At 48.1% G+C, this 26,797-nt stretch overlaps 1 protein-coding gene across 1 annotated transcript in view; it reads left to right on the top strand.

The window, feature by feature from the left end:
* The window catches only part of Slc6a11 (solute carrier family 6 member 11), a 128,263-nt gene that overhangs the window by 16,324 nt on the left and 85,142 nt on the right, over positions 1 to 26,797 (top strand). The window contains exon 5 of the mRNA XM_076841076.1: positions 14,190 to 14,322. Within this exon, the coding sequence (XP_076697191.1) occupies positions 14,190 to 14,322 (133 nt within the window). The remainder of the gene's footprint in view (positions 1 to 14,189; positions 14,323 to 26,797) is intronic.

Raw genomic sequence — 26,797 nt, 5'->3', positions numbered from 1 at the left:
TTTAGCATGCCTGCATTTTGACTGTGACTGTCACATGAGATCAGGTGTGGAATTTTCCACTTTTGATACCATGTCCGTCCTCACAAAGTTTTGGAGCAGTTCAGATTTGGAATTTTCAGATTAGGGAATGCATAAAAATACATGTGTATGCCTTTGTGCCCATGGGACATCTCTGGAAGGATGCACCAGATATTCTTCACAGATTACCAAAGAGTAGGACCTGGGGATAAGGGAGGAGATGGCAAGAGAAAGAGTCTTGCTTTTTTTTAATTGTACAGTTTTGTAGTGTTTGAATTTTTAAAAGCTAAAGCCAGGAACATGATTATTTTATAATAAAAAATCACAGGAGGGCTGGGGCCATAGCTCAGTGGCAGAGCGCTTGCCTAGCACATGTGAGGCACTGGGTTTGATCCTCAGCATCAAATAAAAATAAGCAAATAAAATAAAGGTATGCTGTCCATCTACAACTAGAAAAAAATATAGGACCTATGGAATTACAGAATAAGCTTTCATTTATTATAATGATCCCTCCTGTTTGTGGGACAAATCATCCCATTTACAGCCCAGGTTTTAACCCACTAATCTTTATGTAATTTGTTTACTTATCAAATCAGTTTTGTTAACATTGGCTCATTTAAATGTTAAGTTAGCCCTGTGAGGTGGGCAGAGGAAGAAATCTCCATTTGCACTTAACTAAACACAGTCTTGGAGGCACCAAGGGGTTCCCCCAGCTCGTGTACCCAGAACCCAAAGCCAGCCCGTCTTTGGTTCCTACAACCCCTAGGCGTCTCCAGTTTCTCCTGCCTCTTTCTGTGTGTGTGCTAATCCTGAACACAGAGAAGCTCATCTTCTCTTTAGGAAGGGCTGCTTTTGCTCTCTGTCCCCACCAGTAAAGCACTTGAGACCCTGAATACATTCAGGAGAATAGGAGAGTCACCAAAGCAAACCCAAATCTGCACTTTGTTACCAGAGTGGGATCATGACCATTTTATTCTAATTGTTTGACTGTTTAACTGCAAAAACAATAAATGAAATAAGCAATTAATACCTGAAGGTATATATTTGTGTAACAGATTATAAATAACTTACAAACCTATTTCTGCACACCCCACCCCCTAAGAGATCATTCTGTTAACAATTCAGAGTCTCTTCCTGTTGGCATTGCCTGTACCTTTAGGATCATTCTCCTCTCTTTAAATTCTTTGTTCCGAAATCGAATTCAGTTCTTGTACCAGCTCCCTTTCATAGACATGGTTTCTCCAGCAGATCCTTGGTTTCCTTATTGCAAAAGTGATTTCTGTCTTATTTTGTTTTTTGGAAGAAAATGTGGAAAGTATATTTAAGTAAAACAAGAAGGAAAAACACACAATAGGATTTCGGTTTCCAAGCTGCTGAAGTAGGGGGGATCGTTGCCAAAATTCAGCATTCCAGCTTCCTTGTGTCCACCGGACCCTCCGCTGGTGGCCATCCCAGAAGCCCAGAGCAAGCCTTCCATTCATCAAGTAGCATGAAGCACTCCTCCGCTGCCAAGGAAACTAGAGAGATGGAGGCCCAAGGGGGAACCCAAGGTCTCTCTCTTGCCCCTACAGGGAGCCCTCTCCCCTGCCCCTACAGGGAGCCCTCTACCCTAAGTCATCTGCACCAGGGGTGTTCCTGGGCCCAGAGCCCCTGCTCCAGGAATGACTGGTTCATGCATCTGAAAATGATGCAGTCTCAGCACCTCACTGCAAGTTCTGCTGAGGGGAGAGGTGCTGTCTGGATGCAAAGTTGTTGCAATGCTATATACAAGTACTGTGGTGTGGGGACCTAGAGACTAGGGCCTAGGGGACAGACAGCAGGGATTTCAGCCCCGTCCTTTTCACTTATTAATCTTGGGCTTGTTGCTGAAATCCCCCTCACTGTCTTGATCTGCAAAATAGGAATAATTGTTTTGGCAGCAGTAGTTGTCACAACTACTACTATCTTGATTCTTTTAAAAAAATATTTATTTTTTAGTTGTAGATGGACACAGTATCTTTATTTTATTTATTTATTTTTATGTGGTGCTGAGGATCGAACCCAGGGCCTCGCACATGCTAGGCAAGTACTCTACTGCTGAGCCACAACCCCAGCCCTACTATCTTGATCTTTAGGGTATTTTGCCTGTGACATCAGCAAGGCAGGTATTGGCATTTTCACCTTGGGTTTCTCCCACTCTATAATGGGAAGGAGTAATTTTCTAAACTGACAGTTTTGTCTGAGGTTCCTTCTAGGTCCTGATGGGTGCAATGGGGGAAAGGAGGTCCCATTTAGTTATTAAGCAACTACTGTGTACCCCGGCCTTGCACACAGCCCTCTGGGCATGTTTCTTCCTTTAATCTACCCACCCAGGAGATGAATGACATGACGCCACTGTCCATATCCTCATCCCATACAGGGAATCTGAGAGGTTAAGGGACTCGTCCAGAGCTCCTCTCATGGTGAGCCAAAGCACCAGTAGGACTTCCACTTGGCCTCTGATCCCCACCTGGGTCTCTGCTGTTGCATGCCCTTCCAACCTGGGCCCCAGATGCATTCAACTGCCTGTGTTTTCACAGGCACAGAGTTTGATTGGCACGTGCCTACTCTCTGCAGCCCCCTCACCGCAGCCCAGTGCATCGAAGCTTGTGAAGGATATTTTTTTTTTTTTAGCAGGTGGGGAGTATATTTGATAGAAAAAGGAAGAGAGGGAAGAAGGAAGAAACTTACCAGCAGTGGCTTCACAGAAGGCCCCCAGTGGGTGGCAGAAACAAACACAGCTGTTGGGTCATGTCTTCCTCAGGCTTCAAAGTGTTCCTTTAGGTTCAATGACTTGAACCTCATTTTAGAAAGAATACTGTGGCTTCCAGCCAAGCTGAATGTGAGACCCATCCTGACTCTAATCTGCTGTGAGGACAAGGGGTAAATTGATGCTTGCTTGTGGTGTGTACCCTGCAGCCCTCCAGATAGTGGCAGGAGGCATTAATAACCGATGACTTTAATTCAGGGCCAGGAACAGAAGAACTCAGAAATGGCTATAATGTGTCATCTTCATTTCATATATATATATATATATATATATATATATATATATATATATGAATTTTTTTTCATATATGTATATATATATATATATATTTTTTTTTTGGTACTTGGGATTGAACCCACGGGTGCTTAACCACTGGACCACATCCCCACCCCTTTTTAATATTTTATTTAGAGACGGGCTCTCACTGAGTTGCTTAGGACCTTGCTAAGTTGCTGAGGCCAACCTTGAACTCATGATCCTTCTGCTTCAGCCTCCCAAGCAGCTCAGCTTATTTTTAATAAAACTATACAGATTTGTGTGTGTGTGTGCACATGCACACACATGCGCGCGCGCGCGCGCACACACACACACACACACACACACACACACACACACTTGCTCACTGAGTAGTAGAAGACATCCAGGCTAGGGAAGGATCACTCCAGCTGGGGACAGTTTAACTCCTCCACCTCCTCATGGGACCTTGAAGAAGTAGTCCTGAGCTTTCACTCCCTCCTGGTTAGAACAGCAGAGCTATAGACAGACCCGAAGTTGAGCATCAACTTAAGATTTTCAACTTTATGCTGGCATGAAAGTGATAGGCATCTGGTAGGCTGGGTTTTTGGATCTTGAATTTGGACCTTTTGTTGGGATAGCAGTATGCGGTCACATCCCTTCTCAGTGCTGGGCAGAGCAGCTGGGCAGAGAAGCCAGCCCCACGATCGCAGGGAGAAACAAGTGACCCTCTACAGTGTACCATGTTGCTCAGCCATGATGCCCAAGAGTTTTAGGTGTATTCAGTGCATTTTCAATTTAGGGTATTATCAACTTCATGAAATTATCATGTGGGATCCGGTCGCCAATCTGTCTACCACACTCTAAGGTCACCATTTAGGGGGCAGTGGACAATGTACATCCCTAGGCCTAGTAAGCTCCTCTCAGTCCGTGCAGGCTCCTCACCCCCACAGTCACTTTTATTTTGGAGCTGAGGCAGATGAGGGTGACACTTGAAGAACAGACCAGAGGGGACCTTCAGCAGACCCCACTCCCGCCTCCTATAACCTGTGCCTCTCCTGACCACTGGCCAGCTGTGACCAACCATAGCTCTCAGCCAGCCTCCACACAGAGACCTCAGAGGGTCTGTGTGGGACAAAGGGGTTTTGCGTTTGTCTGAATCTGGGTTGTTCATTGATGTGGAGCTGCTGTACCTGGGGACCAGGGATCTGGGAGAGACTTTTGGGCCAGTCAAGGAGGAGATTAAGTGCAGGAATCGAGGCCCTGCAATCCCAGGCCTGAGATGGGTGAGGCCCTTTCTGCTGAATGAGATCCAGGTTTCACTCATGGGAATGGACTGCTATGACTGTGTTGGGTTCCAGAAGTTGCGGCAGCCCCGCTTCTGTTTCTCAGCCTTCTCCTGATGTACTGTGCCCCCTGACTTCCAGAACCTCTTCCGAGAAGGTACAGGTTTTGGGGGGCTTTCTCCTGTTGCTCAGATTAGCCCCACTTCTAGACTCTGTCTCTCTTTCTTCCTCCCTCCTGCTTCCCTGAGTCTTACCCTATAGCAATGGAGGAGCTGGACAGGCATTGAACTTGGGCTGGGGAGTCTGGGGTGCAGGCACTAAAAGTGCCCAGTGCTTTATCCTAAAGTATGTTTTCTGCATGATGTTAGAAGCACAGCAATTCCCTCTTATTCTTGGGGAATACATTCCGAGACCCCTGGTAGATAACTGAAACTGTGGATAGTACCAAACCCTATATTTTTTCCTATACATATATACACACATACCTATCCTAAAGTTTAATTTACAAATTAGTCACAGAACACAATTAACAACCATAACAATAAAATAGAAAAATTATAATATACTGTAATAAAATTACCAGCATCACTACTCTCGTACTTTGTGGTCATTAGTAAGTAAAATAAGGGCTAGTTGAATGCAAGTTTTGAGATACTGGGATAGTAGAGTTGATAACTGAGACAACTGCTAAGTGACTGACGGGTAGCATATACACTGAGGATACACTGTAAAAAGGATGAAAGACGGGAGAAAGTGGGACAGTGCAGTATTTCATCACTATATTCAGAATCCTTTGCAATGGGACACCTACAATTTGTTTATTTCTGGAATTCATTTAATATTTTCTGACTATGGTTGACCACAGGTAACTAAAGCCTTGAATAATGGGGAGTGGGGCTACTTTATTGTTTTGGAAAAAAGCAGAAATATGCTGGAAGTGTGTATCTTTCTTAATAAGTTTTTAACAGGTTTATTGAGGAATGATTTGCATGCCATAAAATATACACTTTTTAAGTATACAGTTCAATCATTTTTAGTAAATTTACCGGGAGTGATGCCGTCACAGTACCGGTGTCACCAAATAGGACTTCTCACACCCATTTACAGTTCATCTCCATTCCTACTTTCAAGCAACTACTCATCCACTTTATGACTCTTGCTTGTGGACTTGCTTAGTCTAGATATTATATACAAAGGGAATCATATAACTTGGCTTCTATCATGAAGCATGATAGTTCCAAGGTTTATCCATGAAACCTGTGGCATGCATGGATCAGTACAGATTGTCCCTCACCTTCAGGGCCTGGCACCAGAAGTGTTTCCGATCTCAGATAATGGAATATTTGCATATGCATACTGTGATATCTTGAGGATAGGTCCCAAGTCCAAGCACAAAATTAACTTATGTTTCATAGACACCTTGTACACATAAAATGAAGGTAATTTTAGACAATACTCTCAGTGTGTCTGTGGGTTTTATTGTGACCTGTCCCATGATGTCAGGGATGAAATTTTCTACTCATGTTGTCGCGTCAACACAAAAAAAATTTCAGATTTTGGAGCATTTTTGGATTTGAGATTAGGGATGCTCAACCTGTACTTTATTCCTTTTTGTAGTTAGATAAAATTCCATTGCATGAATATGTCATGTTATTTACCCATTCATCAGTTGATGGACATTTGGGTGGCTCCCACCTTGGACTATTAGGAATAAGGTTGTCATAAACATTTATGAGTTTTTGTCAAATGTGTTTTCTGCTTCCTTGGGTATATATCTAGCAGAATCGCTGGGGTTTTGTGTTTAACTTTTTACAGAACTACCAAACTGTTTTCCAAAGTTTTCCAAAGTGGCAGAACTGTTTCACATTTCTACCAACAATATAATAGGGTTCCATTTCTCCACATTCTCTCAAAGAATCGTTATTGTCTGTCTTTTGTATTGTAGCCATCCAGGTGGGTGTGACGTGGCAATCTCATTTTGGTTTCAATCTGAATTCCAGTGAGGAGCACTTCTAAATAAATTTGGGAAACCCTGGGTTAGGTGAAGCCATACAGATGTCCGTTTCAGGACTTCTCAGAGATCCTTTAATGTTCTCCTAAGTATCGAGAATCCCTAAGGAAGTCTGGAGCGTGCAGTTTTTTCTCAAATAAGATCCCAGTGTGACCTGAGAACCTAGGACATCTGGGAGGATCAGTGTTCTTTAGGAATCTTTAGCCGAGGTCAGGGGTCAGCAAATTATCTTCCAATCCCCATCCGCTGCTGTGTTTTTTATAAATAAAGTTTTATTGGAAGAGAGCCACACCTTTGCTTTTACAAATTGCCAGTGGCTGCCCTCACTCTTTAGGGACAGAGCTGAATGGTTAGAGAGGGACTGTGTGGCCTGCAAAGCCTGAAGTATGTAGTGTCTGGTCCTTTACAGACAAAGCTTACTGAACTCTGGCCTGGGAGTGCCTGGTGCACAGGGAAGAGTCCACTTCACCTGTGGATGGACTTGATACTATGTCTGGGGACCAAGGAAGCACCTGGTGAGGTGCTTGTGGAATGGATAGAATTTTGATGGCTTGGGAGAACCAGGAAGGACATTCCCTGTCAAGGGACCAGCAGATGGAATGCTGGAAAGTGAAGAGGTGCTGGGGACTGATAGGGACTTATGTAGCCAAAGAGGAGGGTTTCGTTTCTTTTCTTTTCTGTTTCTCTTTTTTTTTTGGGGGGGGGGTGGGTGTACTGGCGATTGAACCCAAGGGCACTTTACCACTGAGCTCCATCTCCAGCCCTGTTTATTTTTTATTTTGAGGGTCCCACTCTGTTGCTTTGGGCTTCATTTAGTTGCTGAAGCTTCCCTCAAACTTACTATCCTCTTGCTCCAGCCTCCCAAGTCACTGGATAGATATGTCACCACACCCAGGTTTCTGCAAGGACAGAAGAAATTGGGAAGGTTACTCCAGTCTCCTCAGGCCAGTTTAGGTTCTCACTTCTGCTCCTTGGCTTCCAGAGGTCCTGACTCTCTTCACAAGGATACAATTCTGGTCCATCTCCCCCGAGATAAGGTGGCGGTTCTGAACTGTCACTGGAATTCAACATACGGGGCTCCCTGTTCTGTCTCTGCCTTCCTGGACACGTCACTTCTCCCTAAGCCACATTTTTCTTATCCATAAAATAGGAAGAAGAGTTGCCCTCCCCTCAGAAGATGCTAGGAAGGTGAGATGACCTTCTGCACTTGGTATGCTAGGCCCCAGTGGGCAGATGGGACATGGCAGCTGTCACTGCCCGTGGAGTCTTGTGACCCATGTATAATAATCTCCCCGAGGGCAGAGCAGCATGCTCATTCGCCCCTGTAGTTATGATCCTTAGGGGTGCTCATCATATAGGTGTCACTCAGTAAGTGTCCACACCATGAATGCATGATGCCAAGCCCTAAAATTCATGCCGAGACGGGGCCTCGCTCTATCTGCATCCCCAGCTTGGTTTTGGGCCCTGCGCTGTAGACATTATAGGAGTGCCCCTGCCCCCATGTACGGGAAGAACTGGGGGAACTGCCCTTCTCTCTGCACTGAAAACTGTGAGCAGAATCCCCAAGGCGGCTCCCCCTCCCCACCAGGGGCAGGAAAAGCACACTTGTTTTGGTGATGGGCCTTTTTTTTGTTGGTGCGTTGGTTGCTTTGGGAGACCAAGCAAAGCTATTTATAGCTTCGCCTCCATGCCAGCTTTTAGGGCAGTCTCTACGTCCCTGGCAGCACTTTCCTCCATGGCAGGTTAAAGAAAGGTGATCTGTTTGTGGGCTCCGTGCAGGGCATGAAGATGAGCCCTCCCCAGGCCTGGGCTGGGAGCTGTTCCCGCAGGGCCTCTCCCAGGCTCCCAGCTGGAGGGAGGGGCCCGGTGCTGTTCTCCAGCTTGGCTGTCTCTGGTCACACCAGCCCTGGCTGCTCTGGGAGGCAGTTTTCCTCTCCCCAGAGCCCGCCCCTCTGTGTCTGTGAGACACCAGGAGGGAAGCAGGTGTGTCGGCATCAGAAAAGAACTTGGTTCCAAATTCTGACTCGGGCAAGCTGGGCAATTGGCTTCACCTCCCTGGGCTTCAGTTTCTCAATCTATAAAAGGGGTCAGTAGTCGGCCCTCCATGGGTTCTGAACCCCAGGATTCAACCAAGCATGGGTTGAAAATATTTAGAAAAAATCATACCTGTCAGATCTGTTTTCCCCCTTGGCATTGCCTAAACAATACAGTGCATTAACGATTTGCATATCACTTGTATCTTCTTGGGCAGTGGTGGTAATCTAGAAATTACTTCAAGTACACAGGAGGGTGTGCACAGGTTATGTGCAAATATTGTGCCATCCTTTATAAGGGTCTCGATTGGTCATGGACATGGTATCTGCAGTGGTCCTGGAACCAGTGCTCTGCAGAGACAGAGCCAACTGTGATGATCCCCTAGCATCAGTTAGTGGCTGTGAGGACAGAGCAAAGGGGGACGGGAGCCTCTCCCATTGCACCCTCCACTGCCAGCTCCTTTCTATCTGGTTCCTTCCCCCATCTCTTAATGTGGAAGTATTCAGTTTGCTTTTAGCTCACCTCTTGGTTCCCCCCCCCACTCCTTCCCTCCCTCCCAGCCCTGTGGAAAGGCTGTCTCCACCCCTAACTCCTCCACCTGTGGATTATTTCTCTGCCGCATCTTAAAGCCATTACCTGCTTCCCTCCTCTCTCATCCTCATTCCCTGCTGGAAACTTCTCCCTCCCCATGTACCATCCCGGTCACTCCAACCCGAAAACAAGCATGGCTAAGACAGGCTGGGAACCCCATGGCCCCTGTAGTTTCCTGTCAGAGCTAAACTTCCTAAAAGAGCCACCTCACTTAGGATCTCCCTTCCCATCTGCTCCCCACCCAGTCTCCCCCACCAGGCCCTTCTCCCAACTCACCCTAGACTGCACCAGGGCATTTGGCACTGAGCTGATTGACCCCAGGAGACTCCATCTCCCTTTGCCTCTGGGGGCACCTCTCGTATGGTCACCCCTCTGGCTCTCTGCCCACTCACTCTTTGCCTCCTTCAAGGGCTCCTCCATTCCTCTCTGTACCCTCGAATGTCGGGATTCTGAGGACTCAGGTGCAGGACCTGTCTCCTCCCCTTCCCCAGCTCTTAGGGACCTCAAGTGTAAATGTCCTCCCTGCCTCTCTCATCCAAGCTTTGCACCCAGAGACCCCATAGCCTCTGGGTGTTGCATGGACCTGGTGGACCCCCTGCCCGGCCCTCACCTCAGAATCATTTTGTCTTAACAATTGGCCATTTATCACTTTCTGCTTTACCTTGTTTGCTGCCTTTCATCTGCTCAGATGATGACCTGCCCTCCTCATCTGTCCAGGCGTCCACAGCGGGAACCTGGTGCCAGCCCAGCCCTCTTCCTCCGCTACCCATCATGCCAGGCAGTCACTTTCTGACTCCACCACATTCAAACCCATTTATTTCTCTCCAGTACCTTTCCCATCCCTGGACCCAGACCCTCCCCATTAATTACCTGAAGGCAGAATCCTCTGCATTGGGCCCCCTGCCCTGCCCTATCCTTCCTGTCCATTCTTTCTGCTACAGCCAAAGAGGGTTTCCTGAAACATACATCTGGTGGGGTCTCGTCCCCATTTAGACCTTTCTAGGTTTCCTCCATCCTCAGGATGCAGCCCCAGCCCCTCAGCAAGGCCTACACTGCACCTCATCCTTGCGCCACTTGTCACCCCCACTTGGCTGCACCAACCAGACACCCTGCCCTTCCCTGGCTTCGCAGAGCTTTCTCTGCAGCTTCCCAGCTTTTGCCCTTGGTGGCCTTTCCACCCCAAGTGCCCCCACCTTCTTTGCTAACTTTCCTCCTACTTTGAAGGGCCCAGCCCTATCCCCCAACACTCTGATACTGCCCTCAATCATCAGAGAGGGTCCTCTGCCTTGCCTCGGGCTTCACCACCCTCACCTCTCCGGGCTGTGCTCTGACTGCTCCTTCTCTGCCTTTCCCATTAGGCCATGAGCTCTTTCAGGACCTCCGGACTTGGCACAGAACCTGGGGTGCTTGATGGCACTTTTATAAGAATTACTTGAATCAATTAATACCTGCATGAATGGCTGGTGCTATACATTCCTTTTATCTGGCGCACAGGGACATATAAGATAGCTTTGTGGTGTGCGTGGACTGTAGCTTTAGTCTATAAAGAACGAGGAAGGCAGTGAGTGATTCCAGGGTTAGGAGGAACCGGGGGCAAAAAGTGTGGGCTCTGCAGCCAGAACCCCTGGACTCCAGTTGAAGCCCTGTTGCATGCTCCTGATGTGACTTCGGTCGAGTTCCTTAACCAGTCTGCACCCCATTTTCCCATCCCTGAGATGGCAATGGCTTTTGAACCAGTCTCAGGGACAGGGGTGGGTTAGATTCATGTATGCTTGGAGAGCCATGGAAGGTAGACATCCTTATTCCCATTTTACAGGTAGGGAGGAAGCTAAGACCAGACAGGTGATGTCACCTTCCTAAGATAGAGCAACTGGCAAGACGCAGAGCTGGGATTTGAGCCCAGCATGTCTCTGCATGTGCCAAGGGGTGGACACTATACCTCCAAACTCTGATTTTAGCATCTGGGTGGAAATCTCCAGAAATACGTTGCTATGGCCTGAAAAGGGTGCTTCAGGAAGAATCTGTTGTAGTGCCTGGCATATAATAGATGTACAATAAATATTATTTGCATACATGAATCCCCCTGGAGAGGCCCAGCTCATCATCTGCATTTCCTACATCCGGAATGCTGTTGGGAGGTTCGTTCCTGGGCCCTTGCTGGCCAGCATGTTGGCAGTGAATTCTTCCTTATTCAGACCTCTCTTCTGTCTCAGCGCTTCATCAGGGAGGGTCATTAAGAAAACTTTTTTTTCCCAGGAAGAGCTGTGCCTTCCCCCAAGTCTCAGAGTTGATTGTCCCAGCCCCCCACACTCTCAAAGGCTGCCCTGTGGGTTTCAAAACAACCCAGCAGGCCGAGAACTGGCTGCTGAGCCCCGTTTTTTTTTTTTCTTTCTGGAAACTGAAGGTCCATTCCTGGTGAAAATCAGTATCAGTAAATTCATCCTCCGTGACTTTCAGTACTCTGCTTCCCGTTCTGACAACGAGGTTGTTCAGTTACATGAGAGGGCACCAGGGCAGACTGTAGGACTCAAAAGTTGGTAGCATCCAGAATGTGGAAGAGAGGGGACGGAAGCCAGCTCACTCCTGGCAGCTCTGCCCATCCTGTCTCACTCCATCGCTATGCAGTTTTAATATTCGTGTCTCCGGTTCAGAAGACAAGAATATCAAAGAATGCATGGTGGCTCAGTGGTAGAGCATTTGCCTAGCACACGCGAGACACTGGGTTCGATCCTCAGGACCACATAAAAAATAGTAAAGTTATATATTTAAAAAATGCATGAATTTGTGTGCATGTGCCCCTGCTAGCTATGAAGGCCCTGTAAGTATGTCTTTCATGAAAAGTTCTGAGTTGGGGGCGAGAGTCACACTCAGGTTATTACCATCTGCCGTGACCCAGTTTCCTTGTTACTCTGGTTATACCTTCTCACTCACCACCTGATGGGCTGTCACTGGGATTGCTTTGGGTGACTATATGTAAGGCAGTACATATACGTCAGCTATGAGCCTCCTAATTTGGGGACAAGAGAGTTGATGGGTACCCCTCAAATTCCCTAAAGAATCTCAGAAGAGTCTACGTCTAGGGAGAAAAATCTATCCCTACAGTAACTTCTCAAAGGATCCTTATAGCATGAGCAAGAAATAGATTTGTTGTTTTATACTATTGAGATGTTTGGGAGCTCTTGTTGCTGCAGCATAATCCAACCTATCCTGACTACTTCAGGTGGTCTGGGAAGGTTTCCTGGAGGAAGATATTGAGCCACACTTTTGAAAGATAAATGCAACTGAACTGGAAGAGGAAGAAAATAGATACTTCCTTCCCAATTTCCCTTTACTTAAAAAAAAAAAAAAAGTTAAAAACCACTTGGATGGCATTTGTAGCTCATTCCGTTATGACCGGGAAATCTCCCTCTATGGTGCTCAAACCTCATTGTGGTTTAGAAACTGGGTTTGTAGCTCACTGGAAGCCATTCTGCAAAGATTGGGGTTCCGGTGGGTCTGGGGTAGGGCTCAAGAATATATTTCTGGCAAGCAATGTAAGGACCATGTACTGGGATATGCTACTGTTATAATATGGATTCTCTTAAAATCTCTTCTCTTAACATTTTTAAACAAAATCAAGCAGGAGAGCTAACACAAAAGAAGCAAATCAAGTAAAGGTCATTATCATAAGTGAGCGGCTTCTTTCTTGGAAGAAGTAGTAGCTTGAGCTTCTTTTCTATCCAGCTTCTCCTAGTAGAGTGTCAGTGTCATATCATGCTTACCTTTAATCCTCAGTATCTAATTGCGTGCCTGGCACATAGTAGGTGCTCAGTAAAGGTGTATCGAAACAGCTGTTCTCGCTTCTCCTGATCCAAAAAGCTGGTTTCCTTTCTAGTAACTCTGATTCTGCACACAGTCTGATTTTGTTTGGGGGCCTGCCTGATTTCTCCCGTGGGGGCTGGGGCTGGAGGAAGCCTGCCGACCAGTGCTAATTGGTGTCATTGAGTAATTAATGCAGAATCAGGCCCGGGGCGGATTCCCAGGGAGACAGACACTGAGGGCTGCTTTCATGCTTGGTGGGATGGGAGCTCCTTTCTCAGAGGACATTCTCAGAGCACCGAGCCGACTGGCACAGACTGGTGGGGGGTGGTTTGGCAGCCAGAATGGGGTTCGTGGAGCAAGTTTAGGGGGGGTTTGTGTTGGTGCCATGGCTCTGCACAATATGGAGCGTGGCGCGTTTGACTTTAAAGAAACACAAACCCAGGCGTGGGCTCTGGGAGCCAGGCCTGTGTTGACTCTGAAGAATTGATGGGTTCCAAGGGAAGGCTGCAGCTGGAGACATTCGCCCAGCACACCCAGGTCCCCACTATCTTGTGGCCTGGGCCCTCTGGGATACCCTTAACCTATGGCATGATATTAAAGGCTCCAGGTATACCTTCCCTTTTTACCCTTCCTACTATTTCCTCTCTCCCGCTCTGCACACCCAACTCTCTGTTCCCGAAGTGCACCCGCCGCCCCCCCTTCTTCCGAGTTGAGCTCAGCCCATTTCCTTGACCTAAAACAATATGCATTCCCTCTTTCTGTTGGCTCAGTTCCACTCATCTTTCAAAAAAGGGGTTCACACATCACTTCTGTCAGGAACATTTCCAAACTCCCTGAAGCAGTCAGGATGGGATGGTTTTTGCTGCAGTAACAAGTGCTCAGAGAGCAACATAGCTTAAAACAACAAAGTTCAATTTTTGCATATTTCATCTGTGACTTGGGATGGCATGAGAGCTCAGGTTCTTCTTCAGGGACTCAGGCTTCTTAAGGCTGTGTCTTGACACTTTTCAATGTTTCAACAATGATAGCAAGGGAAAGGGAGGCTGGTGAACCATCCCACCTGCCTGAAGCAAGTCCTGTGGTTTCCCTTGAGTTTGTCAGGATGGGGGTATGCAGTCTTCCCTTAGGGATATGGAATGTTGTGGATGGTAACACCATCTCCCGGGCACCCTCAAGATAGGTGGCTCTGGTCTTCCCTAAGCCCCTGTGCCACATCTTTTTTGCCCCCAGGAGAGAGGATACATAGAGGCAAGGGGCTAATTCTCATTCCTTTGAGACACCCAGGCCCAGCCCAGGGTTTGGCTTAGAGAGGATGCTTGGCGAATGGCAGGGGTGGGTGCATCCCTTCCCTTCAGGCTTGGCTTTGCTGCACGTGGACCGCAGTGGGCCATCTTCAGCCCCATGACTCTCTACCTTCCCTCTGCAGGCGCCGGGTCCTGGCCATCTCTGATGGGATTGAGCACATTGGGAACCTCCGCTGGGAGCTGGCCTTGTGTCTCCTGGCAGCCTGGACCATCTGCTACTTCTGTATCTGGAAGGGGACCAAGTCGACAGGAAAGGTAAGAGTTCTCATCTTTGAACAACCACGGGCAGTAGAAGGCGTGAATCATCCTTGAGTAAGCTCACAGTTGACCTGGAACATTCTTCAGGGTTCTGATTGTGAATACCAACTTTTAAATTGAGTGGTAGGAAGAGCACTGGACTGGAAGTCCAACCTGGAGCCCGGAGTTAGCTCCACTGCGTATCTGCCACGCACCTCAAGGATGTGCATTTTTAACCTTCTGAGCTTCCGTTAGCTCATCTGTGAAATGTCTGATCCTTTTTGAGTTGAGAGCCACATAAGATAAGGTGGAGTTAAAGTGGGAAATGCTAAACTGCTAGGATTGATTCTTTTACGGAGAAATAGCTCCAGGCATGACCAGGGCAGGGGGGTGCCGGCTGTGGCCACTGACAGACCTGCAGTCTATGGAGGGAAGAGCAACAGCTTCCATCTTGCAGCCTCACTGTGCCACATGCACCAGGTGGCCTCCAGGGTCGCCACCTGATTAGGGGCAGAGAAGTGGAAGAAGGCGGCCAGCTCATAACCACATTGGCCTGGAAGTTACACGTGTAATTTGGCTCTTCCTCTGACAGGACTGTGGCCAGCACCCAAGGCACAGCCTTACCTAAACCACAGGGGAAGCCAGGAGCTCTAGGGAAGCACAGAAACCTTTGGCCAGTGAGCATATCATGTGCCATAAGGATCAATACAGAGGTCAGAAATGTGAAATTCCTGGTTAAATCCAGTTCACTTACGTATTTTACTTCAAAAAAAAAAAAAAAATAGAAGGGGTAGGGCACAGGGAATTAAATGCCAACATTTAGAAATTAGGAGGTTTCACATAGAGAAAAAAAAGAAGTCTGATTCTCTTACCCTTTGGACAGTAAGATTTGGCCACACCAGACTTGGCATACCCACAGCAGCGTGTGGGTGAGTGGCCAGTAGCCTCCTCCTCCTGGGAATGTTCTGGATGGCCACGGTCCCCACCATTCCTTATTGCCCCTGATGCTGTGGCTAAGTATCAGAGCTGTTAGTTTCCTCTTTCTTGCATCACAGAAAAGAGGCAGGTGAAGCATTCTGTGTGCCTGGGTCACCCTGGCCACATCACTCCTTGGCCTCCTGGTTGGGATTAACATGTTTCTCATAAGCCGGGTTCTAAGTGTTTGGCTGGGGCAGGGGGCTGGAGATAAAGCCTTCAAGGAAATGGGAGCTTAGTCACTTGGGGTCCTTATGCAAAAGATGGGTCTGCTTCATTCCTACAGGGCCGATAGGATGAAGGGGAAACTACTGGCCAGGTGGGCTGGCCTGCGGGGGGAGGTTAGGAGAACACAGCAGCCTGTGAAGAAGGAGGGTTTACTAAACCTAGTCATACTGGTGCCTGGGGACCACAGAAAGTAGAACAGGAACACGCATGTCCCTTCAGCGCCACGGTGATTCTGCTCCTGTTTGCTTTCTCTAGTTTGTATCATAAAGGCAAAAGGACTCGCCTCTTTTTCCAAACAAAAAATCATTGCATTAATATTTGACTTCGGTCTGCGTCCAGGCTGTTCCTCGTTCCCCTCTTTGCTGCCTCTTCTGGCCAAAGAAGAGGGGACCCAGTGAAGGGGTTAAGAAGCAGGGTCTGCAGTCAGCACTCAAACCCCAGGTCTGTCACTCACTCGCCGTGACCTGGGGCACATCAGTTCACGTCTCCAAGTTTCCATTTCCCCTTCTAAGCAGCGAGATGGGCAAGAGGGCGCACTGAGTGAGAGTCAACTGCGAGGATGTGCCATTGAGCGCTAGCAGAGTGCGTGACTCATAGTTGATACAGATTAAATGGGGACTTGTAAATTTTTTCTTGTGTAAAGATGAAACACATTCATTCAAGAGAAGTAGTTTCTGAGTATCTACCACACACTTAGCATTATTCATCATGTATCCAAAATGGAGTACAGCACAGCTGGAGTCCCACCCAGGTAACACGTGGACGTGCCTGTGGTGGCTTAGAGAAGGGAAGAGGGATTGTTACCATGGCTTCCATGGCCACCACTTCTTGGAGATCCATGTGGAGGCCTGTGGGGTCTTGCGGGACTTTATGTGGTCAGGAGAAGGGCTTCCTGGATGAAGTTTTGGTACACTGGCTGTGCCCACATGTGGCCTCCATCTCTTGGGTCACAGCAGAATCTGTTTCCACCCAACCCTCAGGAGAAAGCTCAGTATTATGGTGGGGGCCACATGGTCCCTGGCTGGATGACGGAGCCCAAGCAATGGAGAATTACAGTGTGAGAACTAGGGTTTCCAAGAAAGGCAGGCAGGCTATGGTCTAGGAGATTTCCAAAGAGGCTTGTGGGGAAGGCGAGGAAATAACCATTCGTCCTGTCTTTTACACGCTTGGCATTCTGCTAGGTGTCTTCCCTCTAAGTTAGTAAATCACATCGCCCCAGTGGGGGAAGTCATTGATGTCTCTGTAGGTGGACAGCCAGAGGATAGGAGCCATTAAGCAGCCTGGAAATAGGGGTATGGCAACTCTGCACCTCAGCGCTGACCACAAAGCTACCCGATCCTTGCCTCTCTTGGGCTCTTGATTGACGTGGGAACCTTGTGTTGTTTTGAGTGATCACCCTACATCCACATCTTCCCGAGCCTCCAGTTTCTCATCTCCAGTAGAAGTGGTAACGGTAGCAGTAGTGACAATGATCCACAGTAAATAGTTATTGTTTTTTAAATTTTTTAGTTGTAGTTGGACACAATACTTTTATTTTATTTATGTATTTATTTTTATGTGGTGCTGAGGATCGGACCCTGGGCCTCACACACACTAGGCAAGCGCTCTACCACTGAGCCTCAACCCCTGCCCCAAATAGTTAATTATTTATCCAGCATTTCATCCTGTTTCACATGCCTGTGCCACTCAGGCATGTGGAACAACCATGTGAGGCAGGAGCTATTATAGCATGTCCATTTTATGGAAGAGGAAACTGAGGCTTGGAGGAATTAGGTAACTTGCTCAAGGACCCTCCAGTAGGAAGCAGAAGATTGGAATGAAAATCCAAGCATTGGTGACTTCACAGCTCATATTCTGGATATGTCATTGTTATTCTGCCCTCTGTAATATGGGTTCAATTAATGATTTTCCTGTGGGCTGGTTAGAAAGAGGTGGTTAATGAGATAGCTGAACATATCTTAGGTTCTCTATGATTGTTGGTTGCAGTATCTAAATGGTGCTTTTAAGGGAAATGCTGAAATCTAATGAGCCAAGGATCTTCTTGAAGGCTGGGTTTCATGGATTGCTACATGTCCCACACCCAAGGCCAGCATTAGCATCCAGGATGAAATGTGAAATTCCTTAGAAACCATCCGGTCCACCCGTTCCCTTATTTTATGCATGAACAAACCGAGGGTCAGAGAGGGGAAGGAACTAGTCCAAGGTCACATAGTGTCAGGCAGGCAACAGGAGCCTAGACCCCCAGCACTTTATAAATGATGAGGTTCAGTGGATCACATCTCGACAGTTAAAGAGGGGTTCAGGAGTCCCTGAATCATCAAGTGAACTCTTCAGAGGACGATGTGGCACATTTGTTTCTGTTTATTACTTGCTTCACCTTGGAGATGAGCCCAGTGTCCAAAGGTCTTTTGGGTTCTGTACAAAAACAGCTAAAAATAAAACACTGGGTCATCTGAGACTTCCAGAGTGGGCAGAGTGGCCCATGGCCCCCGACCACGGGACCCTAAGCAGAGCCACTTTCATGGAGCTGTAAAGGAGGGACAGATCCATTCCCCTGGTATCGTCCAGGTGGTAACTGAGTTGCCATTCCATCTTCATCCCTCCCTGGAGAGTCCAGCCTGCTTCCCATGATCAGACCTCAGCAGAAATTTCTGTTTATCATAAACATTCATTTAAGGGATTAAGTAACTTGCTCAAGGACACTCTGGTGGGAAGCGGAAGACTGGGATAAAATCCATGCATTGGTTCCTGGTGCCCTCTTACCTCCAACTTTAGCCCAATGCAGCCAGCACGGAGACAACTAACACCACAGAGGCTAGTGTTCCAGATTGCCCTAGCATCAGAGAGCGATACATAGTCTTAGAGAACCTCCTCGGAGTCAGAGAGGTATTCAAAGGTCCCAGCTTAAGTGCATCGCAAGGAGCCTGCTCTGTACCTGTCGCTTTGTAAACCCACATAGAAAGCCTGAGTTCCACCCATGCTTCTAGCTCAGTGGGGGAGGTTGGGGATACCATGGTGAAGACAAAGTTGGTCTGGTCCCCACCAAGCCTGCAGCCCTCTAGGGCAGGACACAACCAGGAAAGCACTCCTAATGCAGATAGTGCTGGCATTAAAAAATACAACAGCTAAGCCAAGCAGATTGTAAAAACCTGGGGATTCTAATGGCGGAGAATTGTCTCCCAGAATATTGCCATATTGCATGTCAGAGCCAGGAGGCCTCTGGGTTTCCTTGAGTGGAAACCCTGTTTTATAGAAGTGGAGGCTCAGAGAGTGTGGTGAAGTTTGCCCAAGGCTACCTGCTTGCAAGAGGCAGAGGTAAGATTCAAACCTGGGTGTGACTGCCTTCCCTAATTAAGGTCTTCCGTTGTTCTGTACCTCCAGCAAGGGAGGAATGTGCACATTCGAGGCAACATGTCCCTGATAGTTCTGAGCACATGGGAGGCACTTATTAATCTTTTTTTCTTTCTTTTTTCTTTTTTGGTACTGGAAATTGAACTCGGGGCCACTCAGCCATTGAGCCACATCCCCAGCCCTCTTTTGTATTTTATTTAGAGACAGGGTTTCACTGAGTTGCTTAGCGCCTCATGGTTACTGAGGCTGGCTTTGAACTCACGATCCTCTTGTCTCAGCTTCCTAAACCGCTCAGGTTACAGGCGTGTGCCGCCTGCCCCAGTAAAATAGCTGCAGTTTTAGTGATATATAGCTATTCCTTCACTTTCTAGACTCTATTGGAAATTCTAGAAATTCCCCATGGACTTTAAAAAAAAATACTTTCTCAGCCAGGCACAGTGGCACATGCCTGTAATCCCAGTAGTTTGGGAGACTGAGGCAGGAGGACTGCGAGTTCAAAACCAGCCTCAGCGAAAGTTAGGGTCTCCCTGAGTTGCTTAGCCCCTGTCTCTACATAAAATACAAAATAGGACTGGGGATATGGCCAAGTGCCCTAAGTTCAATCCCTGGGACCGCCACCCCCCCCAAAAAAAAACCTTTCTCAATCATATATTAAGTCCTGAGAAACAAGATGCTGAAATATTTGCTTTCTTTAGAAGGAAACTTCTAAATCGTGGCTTGTCAGCTTTCATTTTAACTCAGGATATTTGAAACAAAGTGACCAGAATGTGGAGACATCTTTGTGGTTTTCCTGTGTATCCCTATTTTGTTGATCACCCAAAGTCATCTTGCCCACTGCTGCCACTTGCCACTGCTGCTTCTCTTCCTGGTCTCAGAGATCTGAAACTATTAAGTCACACCCACTTACACATTCAGCAAGCATTGAGCATTCAGTAGCTCCCTAGTACCTCCTGCGGGAAAATTGATCTCAGAACTATCCCTTTTGCACAAGCATCTCACCAGGATGTACATGATACTCCTAAGTTCTTCATATTCTACAAAACAATGATTTCAAATTATTTTGAGGGGTTCTTCTTTTCATTCTATTTTATCACACTACAGCCTATACAATAATGTTACAGCTTTGTGCTATTTTCTTAGTAACTCTATACATACTTGTTGAAGACTGAAAGGCCCTATGCAACTTAGTGAGACTCTGTCTCAAAATAAAAAATTAAAAGGGCTGGGGATGTGGCTCAGTGGTAAAGCCTCCCTGGGTTCAATCCCTGATTCAAAAACTAAATAACTAAATAAATAAACAGAAGCAAACTAACAAAACAAACAACAAAAGCCTGAAAACACTTTGTATTATTACATATCCTTCTCTTGTGGCTCTGTTAGGCCTGATATAATCCAACATTTGGTTGTCTGTGCCTTGAGGGCCAACTGCCTGAGTTTATAAGTAAAGTTTTATTGGAACATAGCCACATCCACATTACCTTTCACTGCTTTTGTGCTACTAAAATGGCAGAGTTGAACAATGGCAACAGAAACTGTGTGACCCTCAAAACCTAACATACAGGTTCAGCATCACTGATCCAAAAATCTGAAGCTCAAAATTCTCCAAATTCAAAGCTTTTTCAGCGCTGAGATGATGCTATAAGTGGAACGTTTCACATTGTGAAACTTTGTTTGGTGCACCAAATTATTAAAAACATAGGTGGTTTTAGAAGAGGTATTTGAAACAAATGAATTCATATTTGGACTTGGGTCCTATCCCCAAGATATCTCAGTATGTATATGCAAATATTCCAAAAGTCAACCAAAAAAATCCAGAATCCAAAGCATTTCTGATCCCAAGAATTATATTTTTTCCTTTCTTTCCTTCCCTTTCTTTTTGGAGGGGGTACTGGAAATTGAGCCCAGGGGCTCTTTACCAAAACTGATCTATATCCCCAGTCTTTTTTTAAAAATTTTTTTTAATTTTTTTTTTTTTTTTAGTTGTTGATAGTCCTTTATTTATCTTACATGGTGCTGAGAATCGAACCTAGTGCCTCACACATGCCAGGCAAGTGCTCTACCACTGAGCCCCAGCCCCAGCCCATCCCCAGTCTTTTAAAATTTGTTTAATTTTGAAACAGAATCTTACTAAATTTCTGAGGCTGCCCTCCAACCTGTGATCCTCCTGCCTCAGCCTCCAGAGTCACTGCACCCGGCTGGTCCCCCGTCTTTTTTGATAAAGTTTGTTTACTCAACTTGTATTCAGGATCTGACCCTTGACAGAAGTCATCTGTGGACCGATAGTAGAGTCTAACCTCATGAACTAATTTATGTAAACTTTCCCACTTCACAAGAGATGAATACGAAAACTGCTGTCATCCAAAGTACGGCTGCTGGGACACTGAGAAGTGGCCCTGTGGTTTGCAATGGAAAGCTTTTCTGAAGAATCCTTAAAACCCCCTCCTTTTAGCCCAAAGTGTTTTGTCTTTTCTATCGAGATGCTCAAGTTTGCTAGGAACGCTGTTCGTTCACCCAGTCATTCTGTCACTCATCCCCTGTGTGTTTATCGTGCACCTACTATATTCCAGGTACTAGACGAGGGCTCCTTTTCAGGTGGTGAATGAACCAGACCCTGGAGCTTATGGTCTTTGGGGTCAGAGGTGGAAAATAAGCTTCAGAGAATGCTGCAGGAGGGAGGGAGCAGGCAGTGAAAGAGAACAGAGCCTCTGTATACCACAGGAAGGGCAGGACAGAATGGAGCACCATGAGGTTCTCCGGTGGAGAGGTCCCGGTGAATCTGAGAGGCAAAACACAGCCAGGCCCGGAATCAGTGATGGAGGGAGATAGCAGCAGGAGATGAGCAGAGACACGGGCAGCGGTCAGGTCTCATAGGCCACGAAGAAGCGAGGAGGATTTCATTCTGAGTCCTGCAGAGAGCCCCTGAATGTCTTTAGGTGGGAGGGGAGCCTTCAGATGCTTGATGTGGATGGATTGGTGGGGGACAGGGGCCACAGACATCAGGGACTTGATGGTCACGGGATGGAGACAGGTGCTCAGACGGAGCCCCTGTTTAGGGTGGGCATCCTCATGCTGTAGCACACACTGCAGCGCAGGATTCTGAGACATCACCTTTTGAATAAGAGTGACCACCCAACTTCTGGCCTAGATGCTCTGCCCTCCATAGACAGCCATCCCCGCCCACCAGATAGTCACAGTGTCCCCTCACGTTGCTCCCATGCCACCTCCCCAGCTGGCTCTCATTCCCTGCTCTCCCTCCTGCCTGGTCCTCCTCCTGTCCTCCTCTCGGTGGATGATTTATGGATTTTTGCCCCTCGTTTCCTGGTCTCCAGGAGCAGTGGTTGGGAGGGGAGGGCCCTGCAAAAACAATTCTGATCCTTCCCCGCCTCCTCCCTTCACCCCTTTAAAGGAAGCTGCAGGATTAGCTGGGATTTTAAGAAGAATCATGCCTTTTCACTGCTTTGGGGCTCTGTTTTTATTCTTTTCAAAGCTCTAGGACACCAAGGCAGGAGGAAGAAGAAAAAAAAAAAAAAAACCCACACACAGACAGACACACTCACCCAGAAACAGCTGCAAATAGCCTTGAATTGATTTTTTTTTTTTTTCATTGCTTTCCCTCATTCACCAACAAGTGGAAGGACTGGAGGTGACACAAGGACTCCCAAACAGACCATGTAATACTAAAGCAAAGGCCAGAGGGGGCGCCTTCTTCCACCAGGGATGTGTTCTGAGGCCTTAACCCATTCAGGCCTCAGAGCACGCCTCAAGGAAGGCACTGCGGTTACACCCATTGCACAGATGAGAAGACAGAGGCTCAAGGGGCTTGTGCTTTCAGACCAGAGAGGGGATGAAGTCAGAGCCCGTGGGGTCAGGGTGGAGCCCGGTGGGCCCCAGGCTGATGGGAAGGTGGGCAGCGGTTTGCAGACCCTGCAGCTGCCAGGTGCAGACCCAGCCTGGATTGGGCTGCAGGAGGCTCCTCCTTCCCCCCCTCCCCCAGCAGGGGAAACCATCGGGAGCCCCACACAGACAATTTATTCTTCAGGAGCACCCTATAAAGTGTCTAATGGGTTCAATGAGGCATAAAGCAAGAGTAAAAGGGGGGGCAGAGGGAATAAAAGGGAGAGATGTGTGAAAGAGCAGAGAACAGGCCCAGGAAAGGAACTGGGCAGCGCTGTCCCTCGGCCCTCAAGTGGCCTTTGTTGCTGCCTGAAGCAAGCCGGAGAGCGGCCTTGGTGGCGGGGCTCTCTCCCAGCGGCTGGGGCCGATGTCTGCATTCAGAGAGGAAACTAGAGCGCTCATGAGATGCATGCAGAGCACCCAGGCAGCCGGCTCGGGGAGATCCCCTGCCCCGGGGTCCCCCAGAACCCGAGGATACTCGAAGCCAGCGCTGAGGGGTCCTCTGTGCAGCACGGGAAGCCCTTCTCACACACTGTGCTTTGGGGAGAGTGGTAGATGGTGACATTAAGTCAAAAAAGAGTCCAGCATCTCGATTCAACCCTTTCTCTGGCCTTGAATGACGGAGCTTCACCTTTAGCAGGAACCCTGGCAGCGAGGAAACTTGGACAGGAGGGAGGCTTTGCGACTCAGTAACACTGTCTTTATTAAAGCACAAAGGCCCCCCAAAGTCCGAATGATTGCTGGAGGGGGGGGTTGTTCTGCGGGGCTGGCCAGCTCTGCAGAAAGCCTTCAGGGCCCCCAAGCGGGGCCTGGCAGGAGGTGAGCACTGTTAACCCTTCCCGAGCACCTCCCGGGGGCACCTGGTGCTGCGCCCTGCGTGCACGGGTCTCCCTGGGATACGGAAAGCCACCTTCCCACGTGGCAGGCACAGCTTTGCCCTCAGCACAAGATGAAACACAGTGCTGTTGGGAAAATAAAACCAGAAAGGAGTGGGGAGTTTATTTTGCACCTGTCAAGTGTGAGCCCCGTGGGAGACACGATGAAGACGCAGATGAGCAGGTGTGGGGACTCGGGTCCTGCCCAACCTCTGGCCAACCATGTGCTTTAGTCCAGGGCGCCCTGCACTTTTTTTGGCTCTGCCCGTGCATGTCACTTTACCTCTTTGGGTCATTTACCTCCGTTTACCGTGATATTAAGGTTAGTTCTGAAAGTGTGGTGACCAGTAGGGAGTTGTTCCCGGTGAGAGGACGAGCCCATGTTGGGCATTCAGAACAGGCAGCAGGGCTGCAAGACACTGTGTCTCACCTGTCGGAGAGGCTCCGAGCTGGGGGTGACTTGTGGGCTGGTTCTGACAGGTGACAGGAGCACTGATTAGCAAAGGCCCCTGGGGGTATTTGAGGTGACAGTAAGGGACGATGTAAACCTTGGCAGATAGTAGACTAGAGAGTCGGTCACAGCTGGCATGTCACAGAGGTACCTGCTTGCTGTCACCAATAGACAGGTGGCCAGCCTCCCACCCCCACCCAGTGCAGGTGGGATGGATGGAAGATGCCATCTTCCTCCAGAGCACCTGGCAGGTTCTTCCTGCCTCCCCGTCCCCGTCACCACCTGAATGGGCCAGCATCCAGCTAGAGAACAGACCCAGCAGGAAAGAATCCTGCGCTGGGGAAGGATGTTTTAATCCACAAAAGACCACATGGTCAAGGATGGTCCCGTGAGATTAATCACGAGGCTGGAAAATTCCTACCGCCTAATGACATCATAGCGATCAAAATGTCACAGCATAGCCTGTCACTCACGTGTTTGAGAGGATGCTGGCAAACATAGCCACTGCACTGCTGGTTGTGTAAAATATGGCACACCTAATTGTTTACAATGCATACTTGACGATGTTCCTGGTTCGTGTATTTACTGTACTTCTTACAGTTATTTTCGAGCACATTCCTTCTACTCATTAAAGAAGCAAGTTGACTTGGAACAGTCTGCTACATTACAGTCTCAGCCTCGTGCATCCTGTGTCCACCACATCTCTTGATTGCCTGTAGAGGCCACATGGAATGAGTGACAGAGACCATCCAGGTGTATGAAAGTGTTCTCTGTGATGTTCCTCAGCAGAACCACCAAGGGACATATTTCTCAGAAGGTGTCTCCATTATTAAGTGATGTGTGACCATGGAGCAGGAGCAGGAGCAGGAGAAAGTGGAGGTGCAGGGGCTGGCTAGACAGGGCGGAACCCCAGAGGGCAGGCAGCAAGAAGGACAGGCTGAGACCCTTCTGCATAGGCAGACGTATCTGCCTCATCCGGGCAGTCTCAGCCATGCTCTGTGGTCTTCCACCTGACAGGTAGAGGCTCACCCAAGTGGTCTAGCATAGTCCCCCTCTCTGACACTCAGCTGACTGTGTGCAGGTCACATCAGCAAAGCTCCTTCACAGCAAGCACTTAGGTGAGTGTTGGAATGGCTCGCAGGACCTAGATGCCCTGCACATTTCAGCATCTCCACAGCACCTTCAGGCAGGTGGGCCCCATCTCACACCTGCGTGATGGAACCAGGGAGCTACTCTCCCCTCCCAGGCTATTTTGCCTGCCACAACCAGGCTCCACTCCATCATGATGGCTGGTGTCCTGTAACTCTCCCAGACCTCTAACAGTAGCTCCCCATCACCCCGAGCGCCAACCCTGATTTTTAAAAATCGCCAACAGTAGTCTGTTATCAGCTATTTCAAAATAAATAGATAGTCTTCCCAAATCCCACCACCATAAATTCTTCCTTTGCTCTTTGCCATACGTGTTTGTTACAGCTGTCTAGCCAAAGCAGGTCTCCATGCAGATCTGTCTGTGTGTGCTGAGGTGAGTGCTAAACCCTGCGCAGCAGCATCTCCAGTAACTCTCACATCAGCCTTCTGGAGACCACAGTAGTGTCTCTGCCTCCTCTTGTAAGGCAGGGCCTCGAAGCTAGTGTGCATATTCAGACCCAGATGTGTCTGATGCCAGAGCCCTTGCTTCAGTATCGCTCCTTAGCCTGGCATTCAAGCCCCTTCTCAGTTGTACTCCAGGCTTCCCACCACGGTATCACAGACTTGGTGCATTTATAAATTTACTATGTGTTTATACACATGTCTGAGCTTTAAGAAAAGAAACCTCTGAATTTTCATGGTTGCTAGCCCTGAACCCAGAATTTAAATTTAAAATGATGGGTAGGTGAGTAGGTGGGTGGGTGAACAAGTAGGTGGATGGAGGTCTGGATGGATGCATGGGGAGGTGGCCAGGTGAGAGGGTGGCTCAGTGGGTGACAGTGGGCAGAAGGCACTTGGATAGCCACACGGACAGGTGGACTGTTTAGTCACCTTTTTCACTAGAAACAGTTGTAGAGGAGGAAAGTGTATATCAGGGCTCAGGGTTTCAGAGGTCTCAGTTTATGGACAGCAGGCTGCATTCCTCAGGCTCAAGGTGAGGCTCTAGGAGGAAGAATGTGGCAGAGGGAAGCGGTTCAGGATGATCAGGAAGCAGAGAGACTCCACTCACTAGAAACCAAATATAACCCCCAAAGGCACATCCCTAATGGCCCACCTCCTCCAGCCACACCCTACCCACCTCCAGACACCACCCGGTTAATCCCATCAGGGGGTTAATTCGATGATTGGGTTAAGGCTGTCCTAACCCCATCATTTCTCCTCTAAACCTTCTTGCATCATCTCACACGTGAGCCTCCGGGGGACATGTCACATCAAAACCATAACATGGACAGATAACTAATCCACAAACTCAGCCCTGTTCTCTCCCCAATGAGGTCCTGGTGTGCTTGAGAACACACAGCCAACCACCGGCCACGTAAAATACCTCCCACTGAAGGAGGTAGGCGCTCATCACCGCCTGTTTTGCAGACATGAAAAAATGGAGACTCCAAAGGTCTAAATCGGAGGTCAAGGTTAGTTCTTGGTGGTGGAGCAATGATCTTGGTTCCAGAGCAGCTTGCTGGCCCCAGAATAGGCAGGTTCAGACTCTCCATCCCTGGTTTTACCTGCCACACCCTGCCATCTTCTGCAC

This window comes from Callospermophilus lateralis, chromosome 20, assembly GCF_048772815.1.
Source record: "Callospermophilus lateralis isolate mCalLat2 chromosome 20, mCalLat2.hap1, whole genome shotgun sequence".
Taxonomy (NCBI): Eukaryota; Metazoa; Chordata; class Mammalia; order Rodentia; family Sciuridae; genus Callospermophilus; species Callospermophilus lateralis.
Note: the sequence above shows the minus strand (reverse complement) of the source record. Positions and strands in the feature narration are given on the sequence as shown.